The sequence below is a fragment of the Tursiops truncatus genome, chromosome 17, assembly GCF_011762595.2.
Source record: "Tursiops truncatus isolate mTurTru1 chromosome 17, mTurTru1.mat.Y, whole genome shotgun sequence".
NCBI lineage: Eukaryota > Metazoa > Chordata > Mammalia > Artiodactyla > Delphinidae > Tursiops > Tursiops truncatus.
This window is the reverse complement of record NC_047050.1, coordinates 28,007,151-28,030,123: the sequence shown is the minus strand read 5'-3', so window position 1 is coordinate 28,030,123 and position 22,973 is coordinate 28,007,151. Positions and strand designations below refer to the sequence as shown.

General features: G+C 38.5%; 2 protein-coding genes across 4 annotated transcripts in view; one reads left to right on the top strand and one right to left on the bottom strand.

Moving 5' to 3' along the window:
• The first annotated feature begins 505 nt into the window (after positions 1–505).
• On the top strand, positions 506–5,619 carry RBIS (ribosomal biogenesis factor). 2 transcript variants are annotated; one of them, XM_073794561.1, is made up of 5 exons: positions 526–661; positions 1,265–1,343; positions 2,826–2,942; positions 5,108–5,224; positions 5,490–5,619. In XM_073794561.1, the coding sequence occupies exons 3-5, from the start codon at positions 2,829–2,831 to the stop codon at positions 5,559–5,561; spliced, it is 303 nt and encodes a 100-aa protein (XP_073650662.1). In that variant the 5' UTR covers positions 526–661; positions 1,265–1,343; positions 2,826–2,828; the 3' UTR covers positions 5,562–5,619. The 2 variants fall into 2 exon arrangements, with proteins under 2 accessions (XP_019781869.1, XP_073650662.1); XM_019926310.3 differs by lacking the exon at positions 1,265–1,343 and having other exon boundaries at positions 506–661.
• The window catches only part of E2F5 (E2F transcription factor 5), a 27,665-nt gene continuing 10,294 nt past the window's right edge, over positions 5,603–22,973 (bottom strand). Inside the window, exons 2-9 of one of the 2 annotated variants that reach the window (XM_019926308.3) lie at positions 14,589–14,698; positions 13,535–13,696; positions 12,195–12,238; positions 10,872–10,936; positions 10,357–10,416; positions 9,522–9,789; positions 7,377–7,424; positions 5,603–6,372 (exon numbers count right to left, since the gene is read on the bottom strand). In XM_019926308.3, coding sequence (XP_019781867.1) covers positions 6,263–6,372; positions 7,377–7,424; positions 9,522–9,789; positions 10,357–10,416; positions 10,872–10,936; positions 12,195–12,238; positions 13,535–13,696; positions 14,589–14,698 — 867 coding nt within the window. In that variant the 3' untranslated portion in view covers positions 5,603–6,262. The remainder of the gene's footprint in view (positions 6,373–7,376; positions 7,425–9,521; positions 9,790–10,356; positions 10,417–10,871; positions 10,937–12,194; positions 12,239–13,534; positions 13,697–14,588; positions 14,699–22,973) is intronic. The other variant, XM_019926309.3, reaches the window with a different exon arrangement.

Here is a 22,973-nt window from a genome sequence, read left to right as displayed (position 1 = left end):
CACTACAAATTTTCCCTTGGGAGATTATAGTTCTAGATCTGCTCCAGACATTAGGTTCTTTGTTGCTCCAACCAAACCCGGGACACCACCCAGAAGTGCGCAGCGCCACCTCCTGGAAGCGCGGACAGAGCCAGCCAGCAGTAAGCGGCTGAGAGCCGACCACCTGTGTTACGGTCTGTGTGGCTCTGGTGACTCAGACACTTCGGGTGGTTTCTGTACACATACCCCTGCGAGGAACTCCAGACTTAGCCGCGTCTTCGACGCCTCAGCTGAGTAGAGGTTCTTAACCCAGCGAACGGCAAGGCATGTTAACAGTGAGGACCCTGTGTTTAAGGAAGGGTGCTCCACAGCTGAGACGGTTCTGTGGGCAGGGCTACGTTAGGTGGGTGGGAAACCAGCCCGTGAGCGGAACGACGCTCGGTGGGCGGAAGGACGCTCGCTGGGCGGAACGACGCTCGATGGGCGGGGCTTATCTCCGTCTGCAGACCAAGCTCACGGGGCAGGACTCCGCCCTGTGGGCGGAGCTTATCTCGGTGGGCGGAAACTACGACCTGAGAGAGGACCCTTGACTGGCTGCCTCATTCCGGAACTTCCTGGATCCTGCGGGGGCAGATGGCGTTACCTGGAGCTTAAACCCCTGCACGAGGGTATCGGAGGACTGGTGAGAGATTAATTAAAAAATTTTCCGGCGCGCTGGCGTGGAGTTTCCGAGGGTTGAGACAGGATTGGCTGTCCGCGGGCTGCTGCCGTCTGGAGGCTCCGTTCCGTCGTCGCTTGCTGCCTTAGGCAGCCCTACTCGGCCGCAGGCCTGCTGGCTCAGGCCTGAAACCCCCATGCCTGCTGGGCCTTCATCCCACGGCAGGGTACCAGCTTTGGGTTGTTCTGTTGTCACCAGTTTCCACGTGGTTGTTAGAGAAAATCCCTATCCCACTACCCCCCCAGCTAGGCTCTCACCTTCTCCACGAACCTTCCTCAAGTCCCCAACTCTACTGGATGTTTTCCTTTTGTGACTCCACTCGTATGCTGTCAGTTACAGCACCTATCTTTATGTTTCTTGTGTTTGTATATGTTTTATATGTATGTATATAGGTTCTGTACCACACTCGGTACATAGTAATTGATTAATGAATACTAGACGAATGGTTGGATTTTGGTTACTTATTGGAAGGATTTTAGATTATTTAATTTGGGGGTGGTTTATGTGTATTTTCTGCTTCTATAATAATCATGTATTTTCTACTGTGTTTATTTATTTATTTTTTAGAAGGAGTTCTATTGGGGTTCGGAAGCATTGCTGTCTCTGTTGTTCCTGAGGCTAGACATTGAAGGAGGAGAGATACAGTGTGAGCAAAGGGAAGAAGGGAAGAATGTGCAAGGTGTCTTCAGAGAGTAATTAGTAGACTAGAGTCGGTATAGAGAAATAGCAGGAGATACCTTTGACAGATTTATGCTAGAGTCAGGTTTCCAGCGATATGTCAGGACAAAGAATATTGCTCCTTGTGGGTTGGAGGAGCCACTGAAGGATTTTAACATTGGGACGGTTCATTTCGTACCACTACGCAGGATAGACTTGAATGCATGTGGCTTAAGCCAGGGGTTGACAGTCTTTCCGTAAAGGGCCAAATAGTAAATATTTTAGGCTTTGCGAGCCACAGTTGTCGCAGGAAAGCAGCCACAGACAAAACATACATAATCGAATGGACGTAGCTGCGTTCTAATAAAACGTCATTTACAAAGACAGGTGCCTAACCTGATTTGGTCCATGGGTATAGTTTGTCCCAACCCAGAGTCTAACCAAATAGTCCTAGGGACTAAAGGAGTAACCCAGTCCTGAACTAGGCAGTACTAAATCATGCTTTTGTACTGCATTTTTATTTATATTTGAGACCACATCACATAATGAGAGCTCAGGATCTAGTCTGCTTGGCTTTGAATCTTGGCATTCTCTGACTACTAATAGTGCAGCAATGGGCAGATTAGCTTCTCTTTGCATCAGATTTTTTTTTTTAATCTGTAAAATGAGGATAAAATAGTACCTCCTACAAAGTGTTGTTGTAAGGAGTAAATTAGTTAAAATACATAAAATGTTAGCATAGTGCTGTACATGTAGTAAAAGCTTAATAAATCTTAACTATTAATATTTTTAAAATTGTTCCTCATGTGCATTGTTAAAGACAGGTTTGAGAGATGTTTCTCAAGTAGAATGTATAGGCTTAGTGTGTTTAGCTATAAAACAAAGATAATACCTACAGTTTTTAGGCAAGAGCCATTCACATAGAGGTGATGTGGAAGTCATGAAAGTAATTTAACGTGGGGGTTAGGAGGTGTAAGATTAAGTACTGGTTTTGAGGAGGTGCACACAGGAGTGAAAATGGGGCAAGTAAAAAGGAATGAAAGAAGGAGAAGGGAGTCAGTCCTAGAGTATGAAAGGAACTGGAATGGAATAGCAGTATGTAAACTAGCAGAAGGATGGATGGTGATGGTTAGAATTGTCAGATGCTGCAGAGAGCTGAAAAAAAAAAAACAATTGTTGTGTTGAGAATATTAATTAATCTAACTGGCAGAAACTAATGTGGAGCCTCTTATGGGTCAGGTGCTGGAGATGCAGAAAAGAATTAGCTACACACTCTGCACTGAAACAGAAAAATCTAGTAGGACCAAAAGGACATGGAGATAATTTTTATACAAGCAGCAATTTTAAAAATAATCAGGAGGAAGGTGGAACTTCTTAGATTTAATTGGTACCTTTACTTCCAAAAACTGAAATTGATTTACAGTTCATGAACATGGGCAACTTAATTGAGCTCCTTTTCTTTCTTTCCTAGACAATGGCCAAGAACAAACTAAGAGGACAGAAGTCCAGGAATGTATTCCACATAGCCAGCCAAAAAGGCTTTAAGGTTAAAAATAAAGCAAAACCAGTTACCACTAATCTGAAGAAGGTTAGTATCACTTATGCACTCTGACTTTATTGTTTACAAGCAAAGCATAATTGTAAAGCTACTGAAAAACTGAATGCTAATATTTAAAATAGGTTCTTAGCCTTTCCTACAAAAGCATGATGATTTTAAACATTTGTTTTAAAAAAGAAAAAAAGATGAAGAAAAATAACCTCCCTTTCTTGAATTCAAATGTGCAAAAAGAAGAAAGCATTTTAACTGCAAATGTATGAGTCTCCAAGTAACAGTTTTAATAGTTTTCTCAGAGCATAGAAATCATAAAAAAACATGGTATGGAAAAGTTATCTCTTCAAGAAGCTTTCAACAGAGTCAAGACATGGAATGTCAGTCAACACCCATTCTTTTTCTCCTCAGTAATTCTTATTTCTCTGAAGATATCTAGAACTCAGATAAAAACCTAAAAATAGAAGATAAAATATTTTGTTTCTTAAAATACAAAATTTGAAAAGAAAGGAGTTACTTTATCTTTATTTCAAAATATTTGGGGAATGGGAAATTTCTTCAAGATTAAGTAGACTCCTTAAGAAGATTATTCAAGAAAATGTTTTCAAGCTTAAGTAGTAGGTGGAGTCACCTCTAGAGGACTTAGTAATTATCATAATGGTCCATAGAAATGTAACATTTTATCTTTCAGTCTTCATGAACTAGCTGAGTTAAAATTTTTGGTGGAGCAATTTCATGACTTTGGAAATGCTAAAAAGGAAATAAAGCTGGGTGATATGACTGGGGTTTGGGGGTGAGTTTTAGATAGAACTGTCTTCAGGGTTGACATTGAAGCCAAGACCTGCCTGATAGGAGCCAGTGATGCAAACTGCTGGGAAGTGTTGGAGCAGCATGTTCTAGGCAGAAAGAATAGTGAGTGCAAAGACCCCCAGCTGGGTGAAGGCTTGGTATATTTGAGGAAAATTATTTTGTTTAGATAGGAAGTCCTAGAAGCTTTATGGATGCTAATGGAAAAGATCTGTGGGTAGGCAGCCTGGTTGGAGAAAGTATCGAACACTTTTCTGAGAAAGCAGCCTTAGGGGGAGGTCGTACAATCACCAGGTACTATATAAGTGGTAAATTGAAGTTGGTGGCCATGAACTTAAAGTGAAGCCAGTCAGCCAGCTATGATTTTTTAGAGCTTCAGTTTTGGGCTCCAAAAGGCTGATACTTGAGTTTAACTAGGTTGCCAGGCAAGTCTGATTGAGGGAGAGAAGAGAAGTAGAGTTAGGGTGTGAAGGAGTGACTGATTAGTGGTCATGGAATCTGTGCAGGCTAAAGGAAAAAGTGGGGATATGAAAATGTGAACAATAGTGAACTTGGTGGGAAAAGATTTCAGTGAGATTTAAGAATTATTAATAAAATAAGTGAATAGAAGGATAGGAGGTGGTGCAGTAACAGGTAATGATGCAGCCTGAGGTAATGCATGGGAGTGATGGCAAGGTAGGTCGTGAAAAAGACCCCTGGAGATGAGGACCTGAAGAGATTAAGAGGCCACAGGATAGGTTTTTGTTGTAGCCACTAAAAAGCGACGCCAGGCGTGAGAGGGGTCAGTGAGCCATGGTTTGAGATCTTTCACGAAGGAGCAAGTAATCATGGTGTTGATAGGTGACAGTAATGAGGAGAGGGGTGTCAGAATGTCCTGATGCATAAGATGCAAAAAAGCCAAAAGTTTTGAAGGAGAAATGGTTGGGGAGCAGCTGTGAAGAACAAGAATACCACCCTCACCTTTCAGATTCAAGTGAGGACGGCTACAGGGGCCACTGTCCTCAGGAGACTGCCAGGCACTTCTATCAAGGAAGGATTCAGAGACGTACTGTTAGAAGGACACTGGAAGCATGCTATCCAGGTTCCTCATTTTACAGATGAGAGACGATAGCACCGTAGCTTAGAAAGATAGTGGTCACATATTTTGGCCTGCTTATTCCAGGAAAGTCAAAGTATGAGGTATATTCACATAATTCTTATTTTTTAAAAAACAGAACCTTTTGTCTAAAATGTCCCAATAAGACTAAGAATTTTAGTGTAAATTGTCTCCATAAATTGGTAGGATTGATAAGAGTTTATAGGTTTGGGGGGTAACAAGATTAAATTAAGGTTGCCTATATTTTTATCCTTAATGGTTGTGAGATCATGGATTAATGCTCTTTTTCTTTTTTTAAAAGATAAACATCATGAATGATGAAAAAGTTAACAGCGTGAATAAAGCTTTTGTAGATATGCAAAAGGTACTTGTACAGTTCGTAAAAGGCCTTTCCCTTGAACCTCTGCAGAAACAGCTGGTGAGTGGAAATCACTTCCTTTTGTTCTGGCTAATAAACTACAAATTTTCAAAGCCTGTATTGATTGTAATTTTTAGTATTTGGCTCTGTAGTATGTATAGCTTATTCAGACTTTAAAACATTGAGTCTAAAATATGGGAATTTATTGTTCTATTTCCAAAAGTACAACTAGAAGAAATTATATTGAATAATAGATATGTCAGTAGATTATGTCATTTTTGTTTGCTATTGTTATCTAAATTTTTAAATGTAATTTTCTCTCCAGATTCCTCAGCAGTGTCATGAAAACGAACCAGTTAATGTTGATGAAGCTACAAGATTAATGGCTCAGTTGTAATACACTGGTGATGCATCAAATTCTCCAAAAAGACCAATAAATTAAATGTTTTATACAATTTTATTTTTAAAAATCTTGTTAATGTACAGGCATTGGCACATTTTAAAAACAAACTACATAAACAGATCTTTCCTATAACCTAGGAAAGTGGAATGTCAGAAGTCAACAAAATGTGATAAACTTAAAGTGCTAAAACAGAAGGCACTTCACAAAATCTGTTCACTGAAACAGTTAATATATCCTAGTTTACACCCTTCACTTTATAAGTGGCAGTGAATGTCTGGATCAGAGGATACACAGAAATACGGACAGTCTCGTGGCAGTAAAAATGTAAGACAAACAAATGATGAGCCCTTGGCCAACTTTTTTGTTTTTGATGACCTTAAGTCTACTTTAACTTTCCTCTCATATAAGGAAAAAAACAGAAGGTTCAGAATGGGAGGAAAAGTTGAAATTCCAGAATGTAATTACTTGAGGGTAGGGAGTTGGTAGATATGAAATCACTTTTTCCCCTGAAGCAATCAGAATCCTTTGTTCTTATGGTTGAAGTTTTGTGAAGTAAAAAAGAAAGTATTAGGGAAGAACATTTCAGAATCAGTGAACTAAAAAGATGTTACATTCATTATTTTAAATACTTAGGTTAAGACGTCTAAAATGTTACACAGTTAGAGGTAGATAACAGTCCCAGGTTTCCATGGAATCTAATAATTTAGTATCTGGACATCAAACAGATCACAAACTCCTTCATTATCATCTAAATTAAAGTTGTAGTCATCTGCCGGGGTCGGAGAAAGCCGTAAAAGCGGAAACACTGCAAGCAAAAAATAAATTCAGTGTTAAAGATGGTTTCTACATACAGGTAATGATGTCTAACATAAAATACTATCAAAAACATCAAGCCAAATTATGTTTCCCCTGTTATACAGCAATTTTTTTAAAATATGTAATAGGAAATGTAATGATCAAATTAATGACTTATATTTTGTGTATATTTTGAAAGATTCTTCTTTAAAGACATTTTATGCATTGATTATAGGTGTTAGCTTGAGAAACAAGTTAGTTTTTATTGGTTGAACTTGTCACTAAAATTTATGATTCAGAAACACTGCTCAAAGTATTTTCTCTGATCTGCTAAATAAGCTACCACTTCGAAAACAGAGAAAGGAACTAGACATAAATTAATAAATATGCTGAAATTCTCTGCTTTTACAGAAGTGTTTGATAAATGTCTAAGTGGTTACTGTGCCATTGGCTAATTTAACAGCTGCTACTTCCTAGGTCTCGGCTATACATATTTGTTAGGAACCAGGACTCTGAATCCAAGAACTTTTAGAAAGGTGAGGCCCAGAGAGTAATTGTTAAAGTAACTACCATATTATAGCTAGTTGATTTTTAAGAATTACTTCAGATTAGACGATGATGTGGCTAATCTTAGTAATACTGACTTCACATTGGCAGCTTGAAGTTGGCCATGGTAGGAGTATTTACAAAACTGTTTTCAGATTTCCTGTTGACTCAGATACACTGTTTTACTCTTCCTGGCCAAATTCTTCAGGTGTAAAAAGGGCTAGTATGCCAACAATTTAGAACTTTATTCAGTAAAAGTGATGAGTATCCCCTTATGAATTCTTTTTCCTCAAAATGCAGGCAAAAAAATCTGAAGGATGCCTGTAACTTACTATGAATCATCATAGTACATTAAGCAGTTAAAAAATATAGGTTCTTCATTTCTTTTAAATCATGTGCCACTCATAAATTCTAGAAAAGCATTATTGATGTATAAGGTTATATTTATTAAAATTTTTAACTACTTACCATCAGAAGACATTAACTCATCAATGATATCTCCACTAATAGATCCCGCTGGAAAAAGAAATGTGATAAAGCTTTTTTTACACTTCTCTTTATATATTTTAACAGCAAAAAGGCAGTTACATTTAAACAGCATATATTTAAACACAGTATATATTAAGCACAGTTATATTTAACATCAGCATCTTGATTAAAAGTACGAAATTAGGGCTTCCCTGGTGGCGCAGTGGTTGAGAGTCCGCCTGCCGGTGCAGGAGACACGGGTTCGTGCCCCGGTCCGGGAAGATCCCACATGCCGTGGAGCGGCTGGGCCCGTGAGCCATGGCCGCTGAGCCTGCACGTCCGGAGCCTGTGCTCCGCAATGGGAGAGGCCACAACAGTGAGAGGCCCATGTACCACACACACACACAAAAAAGTACGAAATTAAAGTACTAGAACTTTATGGAAACAGAATTTTCATGACAACTAATCTGTACCTGGCATTACTTTTAAACTTCTGAACTCAAGATGTAGCCCCAAAAACTCATCATTGTTTTCCCAAAACTGACTCCTCAGTTTTTAAAGTCAGTGTTACCATAATTCTCCCTATGACTCAACCTTAAAAGTGCAACATCACTTTACAGTCCTCCTGTTAACTTTATCTTCAGATCTCACACATCAAAGGTTACTTATTTTGCCTAAAGAGTATTTCTCAAATCTTCCTTATTTCTCTTTCCAGTCCCATTGTCATCACCCCACTTTAGCCTCAATGTTCTCTCACAGTTGCATAACTGCAAACATCTTATCTTCTGTCTTCATTGCCTCTAATCTCTTCTTCCCAGGGCCAGAAGTCTCTTCTTTCCTAATGACGTTACTTCTGTGTTCACCAGTATACAGTTCTAAACGTGCCACTTCCCTGGTCACAAATCTTCATTGGTTTATAGGTCAAAGTCCTAACTCAGTCTGATATTCAAGGCCCTCTCTAATCTGGCCCCAAATTGTTTTCTTTACTATTTCCAAATACAAAATCATGTACGGAAATGAAATGCTCAGAAGTTTCTTTAATGCTTTGTGAAAGCCAATGTACTAATTGTGTCTGAGCTAAACCATAAACCTGCCTACTTTATTCTTCCCAATTAGATTATAAGCTTTTGAAAGATGACACTTTCTGTTGTGCATCCCTGTGGCCTATGGTGTGGAAATACTTATAGGGGAAGGACATGGGCAACAAGAAGCTGAAAAATATTCTGTGTCCAGTAAGATCTTTTTAGGCTCACTCTTACCTATTGTGAACTCAAAGAGTAGACCACATCCCAAAAGGATAAAGGTAAAAATAAACAAAGTGGAATATATACAATATAGTTATTTTAAATTATCTGCAATACTACGTCTAGATTGCATGGCAATCATTCATTCAGCAACCATGGGTCCTTTATTTGCAACCACTAAGGAGTTGGTAAATACCTAGCCATGTAATAACCAAGGGAAAGGACTGGATGCTGAGGAAATTTTATAAATTTAAGAAATGTGGCCCCTATTCCTGATGCCCAGTTTTTAGCTATTTATCATTTCACAGATCAAACAACTTAGGAAGGCAAGATTTCCTAAATAATTGGAGTTGAGACCACTTATCAACTCTATAAAACTAAGCTTTCCAAATAAAAAGTATAACAATAGAGAATACAGAGAAACAGGAGACATAAGTCACTATAGTTGTCCCTAGTATGATTTTTATTAAACATAGAACAAATTTCAATTATATATACTAGAGTTACTAAGAGATAAAAGAACCTTACAAAGTAAATCGCAGATAAAAAGCTGACATGTAAATAGTAAAAGGGGGGTGGGGGAACAAATCTGGTTTAATTCCAAAAATGGAATCCTAAGGAAAACTGCAAATATATATATTTACACAGTCTATGAAACAACTAGTAGTAGTATAATTAAAGACAGGATCTGTTTTTTAAATTTTCCTCATAATACATATTCCAGTGCTGGGCACACAGAAGACACAAAATTAATACTTGTTGATCAGGTTTACTATTTTGCCTCCTATACTAGATAATAAAATAACATCACAATTGAGAAATTCAGAAAAGCTCTCCAACTTGTTCAACACAGCATTCATATTTTCCCCTCTACTTTTTAAAACAAAGGCTCTGAACCCACCTGAAGATAAGTCTGTGGCTGGAGTCTGCTGAAGATTCTGGCTTCTTTCGGAGACATGTTGCTCAGGCAAGTTCTGAGTTGCCATGTTGGATTTCTGTGGAGGCACTGGAGTCGAGGGCTGAGAGGAAGGCTGTGTGAGGTCATCAGGTGGGGGAACAGGAAAAACCACGGGCTTAGAGGAGCTGGACTCTTTATTTATAAGCAGCACGTGGATAGGTCCGGAATGACTCTTTAGATTGATCTGGTATTTCTTTTGTCCATTCTGACCCTTTGAAGTTAGTGGGCACAAACAAATGAATAAAGGCCAACATTTCTAGGTAAGCTGAAACATTAAAAATAAGACAGGCAAAGCTATAGGGACTAACTACGAGAAAATTAAGCCGCTAAGTCAAAACATAGAGACCTAGAATGGGATATTGAGTGCTATAAACCACTTGCCCCTAAAAGTAAGCTTTTCTTAAATACTGGGCAACTCCCAGTTGTAGAATTCTGGAAACCATCTATTTGTGTGTAATTATACATGTCAGTGTGCAGCAGCACTCCAAGCATTCTCCACATATATGGAACCCCGTCCCCTGGCATCGGCCGCCATGGATGTGGTCATCTGAATGTGCGGTCTTAAATGGCAGCTATTTCACAGGTCGAAACTTTTTTTCATTCAGCAAAGCACAAAGACAACTGAGTTTTCCTACAGAGATATAAATGTAAAGTCCCTCCATTTCAAAAAGGTAATTTGTATCCCGAGGCTTCAGAAACCAGTAATGTAAACGCCTAAATACAAAGTTCTAGAATAGCTGGGAGAAGAGAGGGAGGTGATAACAGTAATTTTTTCTACCTCTTTTTTGATTGTTATAGTTTTCAAATCAGTTTGTTTCAGGAAATTTGAATCTGAAAACTAAAATCATGAAATTTATATTAGCATAGAGTCAATAAATATCTCTGACTCAATAAGCCAGAAAATGTTTTTTAAAAGACCTAATTTAAAGCAATATATTATTGTTGATATTTAAAGTGAACTTTTTCCTCAGGATTGTTATATTGGTTATAGATATAGTCAAACTGATCTTTTAAGATTATTGACTATATCATTACTCATTCCTTGATGTCTTCTAGCTCAAATAAAATCAAATTTTAAGAAAAGTTAAATGTTAAATGATTCATTCAGTCACTTCCATAATTTTACCAAAGTACTGAAGACATCTAAATTCAGATATCAGTACTTTCAAACAGACACCTTAAAAGCAGTAACTTGAAAGTGTTTGCAATTAGCTCATGTTCAGCTAAAGAAAATATATTTGTCCCTCTTGGAACAGTAGATCCATTTTAACAAAAGTTATCCTACATACATACCATTTCTGGAATAGGTACCTCCAGCTGTGTACCAGAAGGTGCTTGAATGGCCAAAAGTGTATCACCTGGTCAAAAAAATTAAGAAATAAAGATTTTTACATTTTAGAAAATACTACTGATCCTGTAATACAGTGGCCAAGAGTGTGGGTTGGCCAAGAATGTGGGCTGTGGAGTCAGAATGCTTGGATTTGAATCCCAAGCTAGGTAACCTTGGGCTTTGGTTCTTAATTCTGTAAAATGGAGGCAATATAACTTACTGCATAGGGTTTTTTTTGAGGATTAAATGAGGCAATATATGTGTTAGACCTTAGAACAGGTTAAATGTGTTAGCTCTATTCTCATAAACAAACTGCTTTCACCCAATCTCATGTCAAGTCTGAGATTCTTGAAACCTTTTAGCCTTAGTTAAATAACACTGTTTAGTTGAAGTATTTATACTACTTAAATGACTGGAGACACTAAAGATTAGGTATGATACAGTGAAATCTTAAGCTTAAGTGAACTTACTTTTGAAGCCAAATTCTACAGCAGTCTCTGCTGAGTTGAAGATTAAAAATACTTCCCCCTTTCTTTGAAAACTTGGGAAATATGATGGCAAAGTAGAGCAATAAGCCCACATATATTACCAACGTAATCTTAGATGAAAGTCAGATTCCACTTGGCAAGGTGTTCGGCAGATTATTTTTTGTATGTGCATGATACAAGACTGTCCTCTTTTAATAGGTCATGCACAATTAAATATAAATCTGTATGCAAAATTTCATTTTACTTGTATTATATATATTATGGAAATACAGCCCCCACCGCCCATTTTAGTTACTAATATATTGTCATCTTAAGGGGAAAACATGGAGGCTGGGGATGGAATAGGGTGAGGAATAATTTTCCTGATAATAAAATGGATAAACCTCACTCTGTCCTCATGCTTTCTTTGGGTTCCATTTGTGACCAGCACACTTGCTACATATATTTTCATAAACAGTGCCAATGAGAACCGTGTTCTAGTTCAAGTTTAGTCATTGACTCTGTGATTCTGTGACTTTGAGGCTGTTGCTTAATCGCTGACTTAGGTGCCTCTCCCACACATAGTTTATACCTACTGATGTGGGCAATGAAGTGAAAGCAGGGAAAAGCAGTTATTGTCATGGAAACAGAAATGAAAGCAGCCTATCAACACATAGCACTGTAGAGTGAAACCCAAAAATGTCCACAAGTCCTGAAAATAATGACTTAGGGTGAGTGCATGGAGAATTTTGAATCACGTTACACTAAATAGGTTGATTACAGGAAGAATGTAAGAAAAAATTTACTAACAGTACTTACCATTAAAGCAATTACAGATGTCTTCATGAGTTACATAGGAAAATGTACTGTCATAGAGTTAAGGAAACAACATTTATATCAAGGTCTAGACATTTAAATTAAGATAATAAATCTGAAGGCCAAAATAAAATGACCAAATGCATGAAGGGACTGTCACATATGGTCAGATGAAAAACAACACAAGTCTTCAGTCTGAAAAGGCAAAGACAATCACATAAAGGTCCATAAGAGAAGTGTCCATCCTTTGCTCTAAGAAGAAGCCACTTTTGATTTCTCTGTCATTGAGAACTCTTGGGAGAGAGATGGAAAACACATTCCTCATGGAGACAGGAGCTTCAGGGGGAAGGATATTGATGGGAAAAAGGATGCTCTCAGTGGGAGTGAAGAGCAACTATACAAGCCTCTGCATCGAGAATCTTCTTGGGTCATGGTTTGGGGAATTGGGAGTGGCCACAATCTTGGAAAGCAGTGCAGCAAAGTGCATGATCAACTAGTTCAATGCTTTTTGAATCTTGGGGTTCCACAAGGCACAGTTGAAGACCCCCATTATTATCAAACTGTTAAGGAGTTCTGATCATAGAAAGGAAATAACAAATGAGATCATGGACTTGTTCACCAAAGACAAGACAACACAAAAAATAAATTGTATACATTAGTCAAAAGTTCATAAGAGGTGGTACCAGATAAATGTAGTTAAAATGTTCCATATGACTACAGGTAAGTTCACAAATCAAGAGAGTCACAGATATCTAAGAGAACACAATGACTATAAGAAACACATGGAGTATATCACTAATGATGTTTCCTCCCAGTACAATAGATACTCCAGCCTTGGAACCCCACCCTCCAGTAAATACTGTCTTTGGGTTAATGTTAGGCGGAATGTATCCTGGACTGATTGCAGGCCTGTAATATTTCATTTTCAAACCAACATTAATTTTTTAAAACTTTGAGAGCTGCTGAATTTTTACTACTTCAGAACACTGAATGATTTAAGTACAGAACAATGATTTAAGTATGTCTATGCACTTAACAATGACTTCCAAATTCGTAGACCCCCTAAGCACACTTTAGCTAGCATGTTACGTCCTATCAATGGGTAGACTGAATGTAGGTGAATTTGTTTTTCTCAATGCAACACAGTAATGATGCTAACTGATGCACTGTATAACTTAAAAAGGTAAAAATTTTTAAATATTAGTATAAATCAGAATTATAAAATTAAAATGTTAATTCACTAGCAAAACTGAACTCTAAAAACACTAGAATAAAGTAACTGATCTTCAGACTGAAAGAATATGTAGATATTATGTATATATATAGCATATTTAAAAGGATATCTATTATTAATGGAGTCGTCCATCACATTTTTGATGCTTTGCTGTAGCCACAACTTCTGCTGATCAAGTTCTCTTTCCTTCAGTTCTAGATCTTCAATTTCGGCTTTAAGATATCTTAATCTATCTATGACTTCTTTAGTATTACAGCCAGCACCTACACCTCTTAAAAACATATGAGAATTAATATCCCCAGTATCAGACCCAGTTAAACATCACTTAATTTTTGTAGTAGTAAAACTCACTGAATATATTCAAGACAAAAATCTTTACACTCTTCTAAAAATCAAGCATTAAAATCCTTAGAAAATTTAAGCACCATATACCTCTGAATATGTTTGCTTAGACAATTTATTGCCAAGAACAACCAAAGTACACAAATTCTCAACATGTTCTAGTGTGCTTTTTGTCTTCTAGAAGGTCAGGCTGGTGACTGAGGCACCAGAGGATGTCAAAGTCAAATTGTCACACTGGAAGTCTCACTATATGGACTGAGATACTGGTAAAACACATTATAACCTTTTAATATATTTTGGTGGGATTTTTGGCTAAGATAAACCAAAAAATTAAGGCTAAAGGGGACAAATTTGTGGAACAGAAAGTGTTTATCACACTCAAACATACAACAGTTAACAAATGACAACATGCATTTCAACTAACCATTATTTACAAAGTACATAATCCTGTGTATAAGACACAGTTCCTGTTTTCAAGGAGTTTATATTAGGCGGGCAGATAAATACTTAAGCAGAGAGGAATTAATAATACAAAGCAGTATGCAGTGTGTACCAAATGAGTAGCTTGAGGGAGAAAGTAAGATCTGAATTTTAAGAGTGTAAATTAAACAGTGGAGTGAGCAAGGGGACATCCCAACATAGAAGTGACACATACAGAAGCCCAAAGAGGTGTGTCCAGGGACACAGGTGGGGCTGGTGTGACTAGAGTAGATGGCTGAAATAGAGGCCTTCGGAGAGGCAAATGGTAGAAAGGTCAGATCTTACAGAGCACTGAGAAGAAAAAGAAAGGTTTTAGAACAGAGTACTGGTTTGTAACTTACTTCCATTGTATACTATTTTTTGACTTTTTTTCAATTAGGTCAATTCCTTCCAAGACATTGGTGATATCATAAATTCTTCTCTTTTGCCTCACTGCCAAAGTATCTGCAGCCTGTTTAAAAAAAAAAAAAGGAAAGAACAATGAAATAAATTACATTTTGTATTTTAAGGCCAAAAAGGCTTTGGTTATTAAGGTCACAGCATGAGAGCCCAATCCTAAATCTGACCCAGTCAGCTGCTTGGGTATGTGCAAATCAACCCTCAAACACTGAAAATACCAAAGAAATTATTCCATTTAAAAGCCAGCAGATGTTGGAATGGAAAAAAAAAATGAAGAAGTCGTGACACGAAGCCCACAAAAATTAAAGAACACAATAAGAATACTTCATATCACCTTATGGGCTAATCCCGAAAAGGCACTGCTAATTGTCACTTCCTATCTTATTTCTCCGTTCATAAACAGTCTTGTCTAAAATCAGCCTTAATTACTTTTTAAAACTTTGAAAAATTATATGTCAGCAGCTTTTAAATAATGAAGTCAAGATACTTGGGGGAAAATTCTGAATTATACACACACTGTAATACCTTGAAATACACAATCTGCATTTTTTAAACTCACAGTGAAAAGAGAGGAATGATCATGCCATTCCAACACAAAGCATAAAATCTACAAGAAATCAAAATCTATAGCACAAGGTTTTGGTACTAGCAAACACAAAAGCTTGGTAGTTTCACTCACATTAGGTAAGACCAATGAAAATAATTAACGCTATCATGTCATGAATGAATTGAGGAATGCTGGACAGTTCTTCTAACTAGTTCTCACTCACATGTCTGACATTTGTTCCCCAATAGTACAAACAGAACCTCTAAGACGAGGTTACCTTACAGCTCTTTTTTTCAGAGTGGATTAGACAACAGACTATCTTGAATGTGGAGTCACATTTTAAGATTCATGGTAGTAATGAAAAAACACATTTATGTCCTTACTGACAATATTCAGTACATATGTACAAGATTTCGTTTCATATAGTTAGTTACCAACTACCCCAGGGCTTGCTTCCTTCCACAGGGGGCATGTGCAACCAACAGCAACTGCTTGCTTCACAGGCATGTGGAATCTGTAAGTGAAATGTCGGTTCTATCAATCTAGTCGTTGTGTTACCAAAAATACCGGTTACTGTTGTCCAATCACACAGGTCTTCGGGAAGGGGATTCATGCCTCAAACAGTGGACTAGGAGGGTAAGTAGGAAGTGGCAGAGAGAAGGAAGAACCAGAGCGTGAGGCTGTTTGAACCCCCAACTCTGACTAGAGTTTGGCTCCATCTCTTCTAGAAAACGAGCAAATGAAAAAGAGGACTAGGCATTGTTTCATTGATATCCTCTTCCTTGTACTTAGCAATTTCCTCTCTGTTTCACCTACCATCGTAGAGTTTCTGTCCTTGAGTGTGAGGCTGTCTTTCTGAAGAGCAATCATCTACCGCAAAGCTAACTGTAAAATCTTAACTTGTGAATTAATGTCTCACTTCCCTCTTGAGAAGTAGCCCACAGCACTCCAAGCCAGCTCTGTGTTATCCGTAGCTACAGACTCAACACACAAAAGCCGTCACAACCACAGCAACAGCTCACCAGGTAGGGTATTAAAATATGTTTGTATGAACCAGATCACATAGCTATTCTAGGTCACTGGGCAAAGAGCCATGAGATCTCACTTTTAGCTCAAAATTTGTAAAAAAGTATCTCATTTATAATTTATTACTGCTTAACAATTATAAAATTAAACACTTGATTTCCAAATCTAAGCATTATTTCTTAAATATCTTTCTATTTAAATATATATACATGATCAACATTAAAAAGGATCTCCAGGAAGCTTTTATTTTAGCAGCTGCATCATCCTTCTGAAGTCAGGTTCTGGAGCCAGGCACACCACGATCCAACCCCAGCCCTGCCACTTCCTGTCTTCAGTTGGCTTCAAACTCATTAAACCTCACTTCCTTTTTGGAAAATGGATAACAACACATGCTGAATTGTGGGGATTAAACTGGATAATCTTAGCACAGTGTCTGCTGCATAATTTAAATATTGGTAAGTAACTGCCTCATCATCAAATACAGGTTGAAACAAGAGATCGTGGGTAAGTTAGAGTTTGCATGTATACGAACCTATCATATTTTATGTAGTGTTTTTAAAAGTTGCGTGTGAATTCTTAAAGTTTTATTAAGTAGTCCAAGACCTTTGTACTTAATAAAATCATACAAGGAATCACCACCACCTTCATTCATTCATTCAGCACCCACGGGGTGCCAGGCTCGTCTGGGTCTTAAGGATACAGTGGTGACAGAATGAAGTAGCCCACGGCACTCCCTCTTTTGAGGTCAGGGAGTTAATAATGTACAAAGAATTATGTTAGAAGGAATGCATGTAGGAAGGTGCTATATTTAACAGGATTTTCAGAGAAGAGCTCCCTGATAAGGCGACATTTGAACGGAATGAAGTGACCCCTGGGAACACCTGGCAGTAAGTGCAAAGGCTCTGAAGTGGGAGATGCTTAGGTCCTTCAAGAAAAGGCGGGCAGGCCAGTGTGGCCAGAATAGTGATTGAGAGGGAGAATGGGAAGGGGGTGTGTAACAAGAGGAGGAAGAAAGGGGAAGGGGAAGAGAGACAGGGAGACAAAGATGATAACCTGGAAGAGGTAGCAAGGGGCCAGATCACTGGGGTCTTGCAGGCCACTGTAAAGACTTCAGCTTTTACCCCCAGTAAAACAGAAAGTCACTGGAAGGCTCTGGGAACATAATGATTTGGCTCCACATTTTCAAAGGTTCTCTCGGGCTGCTCTGGGTGAAAGAAAAGAAGCCAGTGAGAAAGCAATGGCAATAATCCATTCAAGAGATGGCCATGGCTTGGTGGAGGGGGAGATTGTGAGAAGTGGTGAGATTCAGGATCTGTATTTTTTAGAGGTTTTTAAAATTTTTTTACAGCTTTATTGGATTATAATTTATAATTGCTTTACAACATTGTGTTTGTTTCTGCTGTACAACAAAGTGAATCAGCTATATGTATACACATATCCCCCCACTCTTGAGCCTCTCTCCCACCCTCCCCATCCCACCCCTCTAGGTCGTCTCAAAGCACCGAGCTAATCTCTCTGTGCTATACAGCAGCTTCCCACTAGCTATCTGTTTTACACATGATAGGGTACATATGTCAATGCTACTCTCTCAATTCGTCCCAGCCTCCCCTTCCCCCACTGCGTCCACAAGTCGGTTCTCTACGTCAGTGTCTCTATTCCTGCCCTGCCACTAGGTTCATCAGTACCATTTTTCTAGATTCCATATATATGCATTAATATATGGTATTTAGGATCTATTTTGAAGGTACAGCAAGCAGGCGATCCTGAGAAAGGAATCAAGAGTAACTCTTTGGTTTTTGACATGAGCAACTGGAGATGAGGAAGGTTGCAGGAGGAATATGTTTGGGACACTGAAAATCAGGAACACGGCTTTGGACATGTTGACTTCCAGGGGGGAGAAATCAAGAAGGCCACTGGACATTGGGAGTGTGTGGGTTAGGGGAGAAGTCCAAGCTAGAGATACAAATTCAGAAGCCATCAGTAAAGAAGACATTTTAGGACACTGGATGGAACCTACTGGATTCACCTAGGAGGTGAGCATAGAAGGAGAAGATGTCTAAGGGCCAACCCTGGGGTTTGCCAGTATTTAAGATCCGAGAAATGAGGGGCAACCTGCCACTGAAGTAAGAGAAGTAGGAAGAGTGGGGTCTTGGAAGCCAAGGGAAGAGTGTAAGAAAGAGTGACCATGTTAAGTATCGCTGGCAGGGAGACCTGATTCACTGAGACCTGATCCATGGATTAGACTTTGGAAAGATCACGAGTGACCTTGGTCGGCGCCGTTTTGACAGAGTGGCGGAGTAGAAAGCCTTCATGGAGACATTCCAGGACAGAGTGGAAGGAAAGCTGGAGTGGACAGCTCTTCTGAAGATTTCTGCTGCAAAGAGGAACAGAAATGGGGCAGTAGATATAGGGAATTGTGGGGTTTCCCCAGGAAGTTTTTTTTTTCCCTTCATTTCTCTTTTCTTTTAAAGGTGGAGCAATTTCAACATGCGAGTATGCTGATAGGAATGAGCCAGTAAAGGGGGAAGAGGGATAATTCATGATGCAGGAGAGAGAAGGGGCAACCAATAAAGAAACAGCAGTAAGTAGGCAAGGGGGGATGTGAATCAGACTAGCTGAGGATCAGCCTTACATAATAAGAGGGCATATTAATAACTGAAGCTCATCAGAGTGCCCAAGTGCAGCTGTGGGTACGATAGTAGACAAGGTAAGGGGAGAGGTTAGACACTTCCTTCTGGTTGCTTTTTTTTTCTCATCAGTGGAGGTGGGAGTGGAGGAGTGAAGGGGGAGAGGGGTTTAGTGGTTGAGAGAGGAGAAGTGTGAAATCCTCATCTAGGAAAGCCAGAGAATAAGTCATGTAGAAGGAATGCTGGACCTCACTATGGTCCGGTTCAAGTTAGTGGTCCTGAATTTAAAGTGAGAGCCATCAGAATCACTGTGCATTTTCCTGCGGCCCTGCAGAAAGGCTGGGGTGTTGTCAAGGGACAGGCAGGGAACAAAATGGGTGCATCCTCATCCCATGCTGGCACCGTGGCTGTTGAATGCACATTGAGTATGCTTCAAATTTACTTTAAAAGTTTACATTTATCATTCTAGGACCTGACCTATATAGCCATAGGGAAGCATCCGTTAGATGCTCACTTTTTCAGGAAAAACAAACATAACCCTCTGAAAGGCATAGATCTCCCCTCCAAATATTAAACTCTTTTCTAAAAATATGTCACCAATGGTGAACAAACTGATATCCACAGGTGGAACAAAATTAAAACTTGTGATGCTTTTAAGAGGTGGACAAGTCAAATAAAACCTAAGAGCTGAGAGGGATCACATATAAGTGCTAAAAAGGGCTTTAAGAATTTTCTGGCCCCACCCCTTCACTTGAACAAATGAGTCCACTAAGACCAGTGTTAATTCTGGGAGGGAGAGAGATTATGTGGTAGCTTTATTTGGATTAGGATTAGTTGCGGCTCATTTGCTCAAGGATGTTCTTCTGGTGCAGCCTGATGCTTCATTCAAAAGGGCTGATATAAACACAGTAACTCTGGAAACATCCTGTCTTTCAGGTTCTCCATCTGTAAAGCAGGTACTTTACTCTCTTCCAGGACAACAACTGTTGACACACGTGCACTCAATGTCTTAGCTACTGTGCTACAGAGACTAACGTTACAGTGAGGAGGGCCACATCCAAAAATCAAAACTGTGCAATACAAACACTACAAGGGACTTTCCTGGTGGCCCAGTGGTTAACACTCTGCGCTTCCACTGCAGGGGGCACAGGTTTGATCCCTGGTCGGGGAACTAAGATCCTGCATGCTGCACGGCACGGTAAAAAAAAAAAAAAAAAAAAAAAACCCACTACAAAACATCAGTTAGTTATATACACATGCATACAGACATGCCCAAGTGATGGGATCCTGGATATAAGGTGGAAGGACCCCAGGTAATACACCAAGATTGCCTATGAAATATTTTAATGAGAATTTAAAAAAAACTGTGCTCGATGGTATGTTGCTTTATCTCATGGTAAGATTACTAGCTAATTTCAAACACTGTTAAAGATAATTGAGATGTAGAATGTTTGATTTCAACCCACAGTTAAGAATAACCATTTATAAGCCAGTAATTGGATAATTGTGTAATAGGATCTTTCACAGATGTTATCTAACTTAATGCTCACAACTGCTTTGTAAAGTAGGTATCATTCTCCCTGTTTTATAGGAAACAGACTCAGAAGGCTAATGAATAATCAGGTGGAATCTGGCATTAATTATATATTCATGAAATAAATTTGTGGCAAAACATTTTCAAATGGACTTCTATTATTTTTAAAGACTGGTGGACCGTCATAAGTTCCCAAGCTATACAAATGCACTGAGTAGCAATTCGAGTACCACTAGTCTGCAGGTGGTTCCATCTAGAGTGTATAAAATGGTCTGAAAAGGCAGAAAGATCTTCATTTCCACTTATTATTCAAAAATAATAACCAGTAACAAAAAAACTGTAAGCATATCTAAGTCTTCGGGACATGGCTAACACCTGGCAGAATGAGGATGAAAAAATGAAACAGTCCTGTAAAGTAGAGACAAAGTGTTATAGGAGACTGAAAAAAGAGAGATTACTGGAGGTGGGGGCAAAACAGGAAAGAGTTCCTGGAGGAGGCTGCTGTGTGCTTTCAATGCATCTGTAGAGGATGTTACATCAGGAAGGAAATTAAATACCCCAAAAATAAATAACTTACTTTAAGGCTACAAAGGGCTTCCTCCAGAAGCAGCGCTAAGCACACAAGTGTTTTAATGAGTAAATCTCCCCCGAAGAAATCTCTCCTTAAAAAATCTGCAGTGCTTTCACTACCTCAAACTAACTACTACTCTATATGATATTTTTAAGTGCATAAGCTTTAAATTTGTTCTAATTCTTAAATTTTTTTAATAAACTCTGCATAAGCTTTTGAAAAGAAACTTCATTTGTACTGCCTTACTCAAGTCACCCAAGATTTCTCAAAAGAAAAAAAAAGACACTTGATAAAATATCTATTTAAGTAGGAAAAGCCTGCTGAAACTCAGCTCTAGAGATTGCTTGCCTAAGTCCCCAAATGCATGCTTTGTAATTCTCATATGTGTTAAGTTTCTAAAACAAGAGCAAAATTAAGCATGCATCTGCTATTCTACCACTGGGATTTGTATCTGCACATTTTCTATCATCCTGATGGTTAGAAGTTAGGAACCAAAGAAGTGACACAGAAGTTAGGAACACGGGCTAGCCTGTAAGATAACAGTTAAGATACTGTTGTTGTGAAGATTAAATGAGTATATTTGATACACTTACGAGAGTGCCTTGTACATCACGAGTATTACATTCGTGTTAGCCATTATCACTATTATAGATCCAATTTCTCACCTATAGTAAGAAAACATTGTTCTTTGAAAAGTGTATCATGGAACGTAACAGACCACATTTACTTACTTATCTGGTGTAACTCACTAACTGTAACATTTCAGAACACAGTCAAGCACAATGAAGTAGGAAAAAGGGCTTCTGCAGAAGCAAAAATAGATATAAAAAGGTATGTTTTATTACTCAAATAGTTCACGCCATTTGGATCCTATTTACTCCTTCTCTTCTATGATTCCTAACAGTGGGGATATTTAATTTCAACGTCCACGAGAAAACTGGAAGTACCATCTGGGACACTGGCGAGGTACCTAGGCAGCAATCAAGGGATGTGGCAGAAATTATAGAAAGGATAAAAAACTCACTAAGCAGACAAAGCTGAGGGCACTGGACATGGCAGTAATCCAACACACTTAGAAAAGCTTTGAGGCTATCACCTCCAAAGGATACAAAAAATCATATTCATCATGACTACCCCAAGTTACCAAAAGAATAAAATCAAGCACAAAGACATGTGTAATGCATTTTGGAAAATTTTCAAACCAAAATGGTTAAATGTTCTTTTGTAAGAAATAATGTTATTAATAGACATAAACCCTTAGGTAATCAGAAAACTCAGCTATGGACAAAATCTCATTATCTAAAGGATAAACAACGGTTTCAGAATACCTGGACTTGTCATTATCAAGAAGAATGTACTAGTCAGATGTGGATTTTAAAATAAATCCAAAAATCTCAAAGGGATTACAGTTGAATGTGACCAATGACTGAGTTAAACTCAATTTTCAGGTCAACTTCCTTCACAACTGTGACCAGCGGCCTATTCTGAAAACTGATTAAACCCCCCCAAATAACTGGGGCATCTCTGTCTCAAACACACATACACACACAGACACGCATATGTATATACATCAAAATGTCAAAAATTTCCTTCACCAAGAACTTCTAAATGTCAAATCTATGGAAGAAATAAAAATGAAAAGATAAAGATTTGACTATCTCAATAATTAAAACTCAGTAAAAGAAAGTATGAAGACCACGAATTAAAACATGGACAAAAGATAAATTTCACACCAAAAATTTGTTAACATTCTTGAAAAAGTTTTCAAACTTTTAATGAGTTAGCAAAAGAATAATAAAGAAATGCAAATTTAGGGCTTCCCTGGTGGCGCAGTGGTTGAGAGTCTGCCTGCCGATGCAGGGGACACGGGTTCGTGTCCCGGTCCGGGAAGATCCCACATGCCGCAGAGCGGCTGGGCCCGTGAGCCATGGCCGCTGAGCCTGCGAGTCCGGAGCCTGTGCTCTGCAACGGGTGAGGCCACAACAGTGAGAGGCCCGCATACCAAAAAAAAAAAAAAAAAAA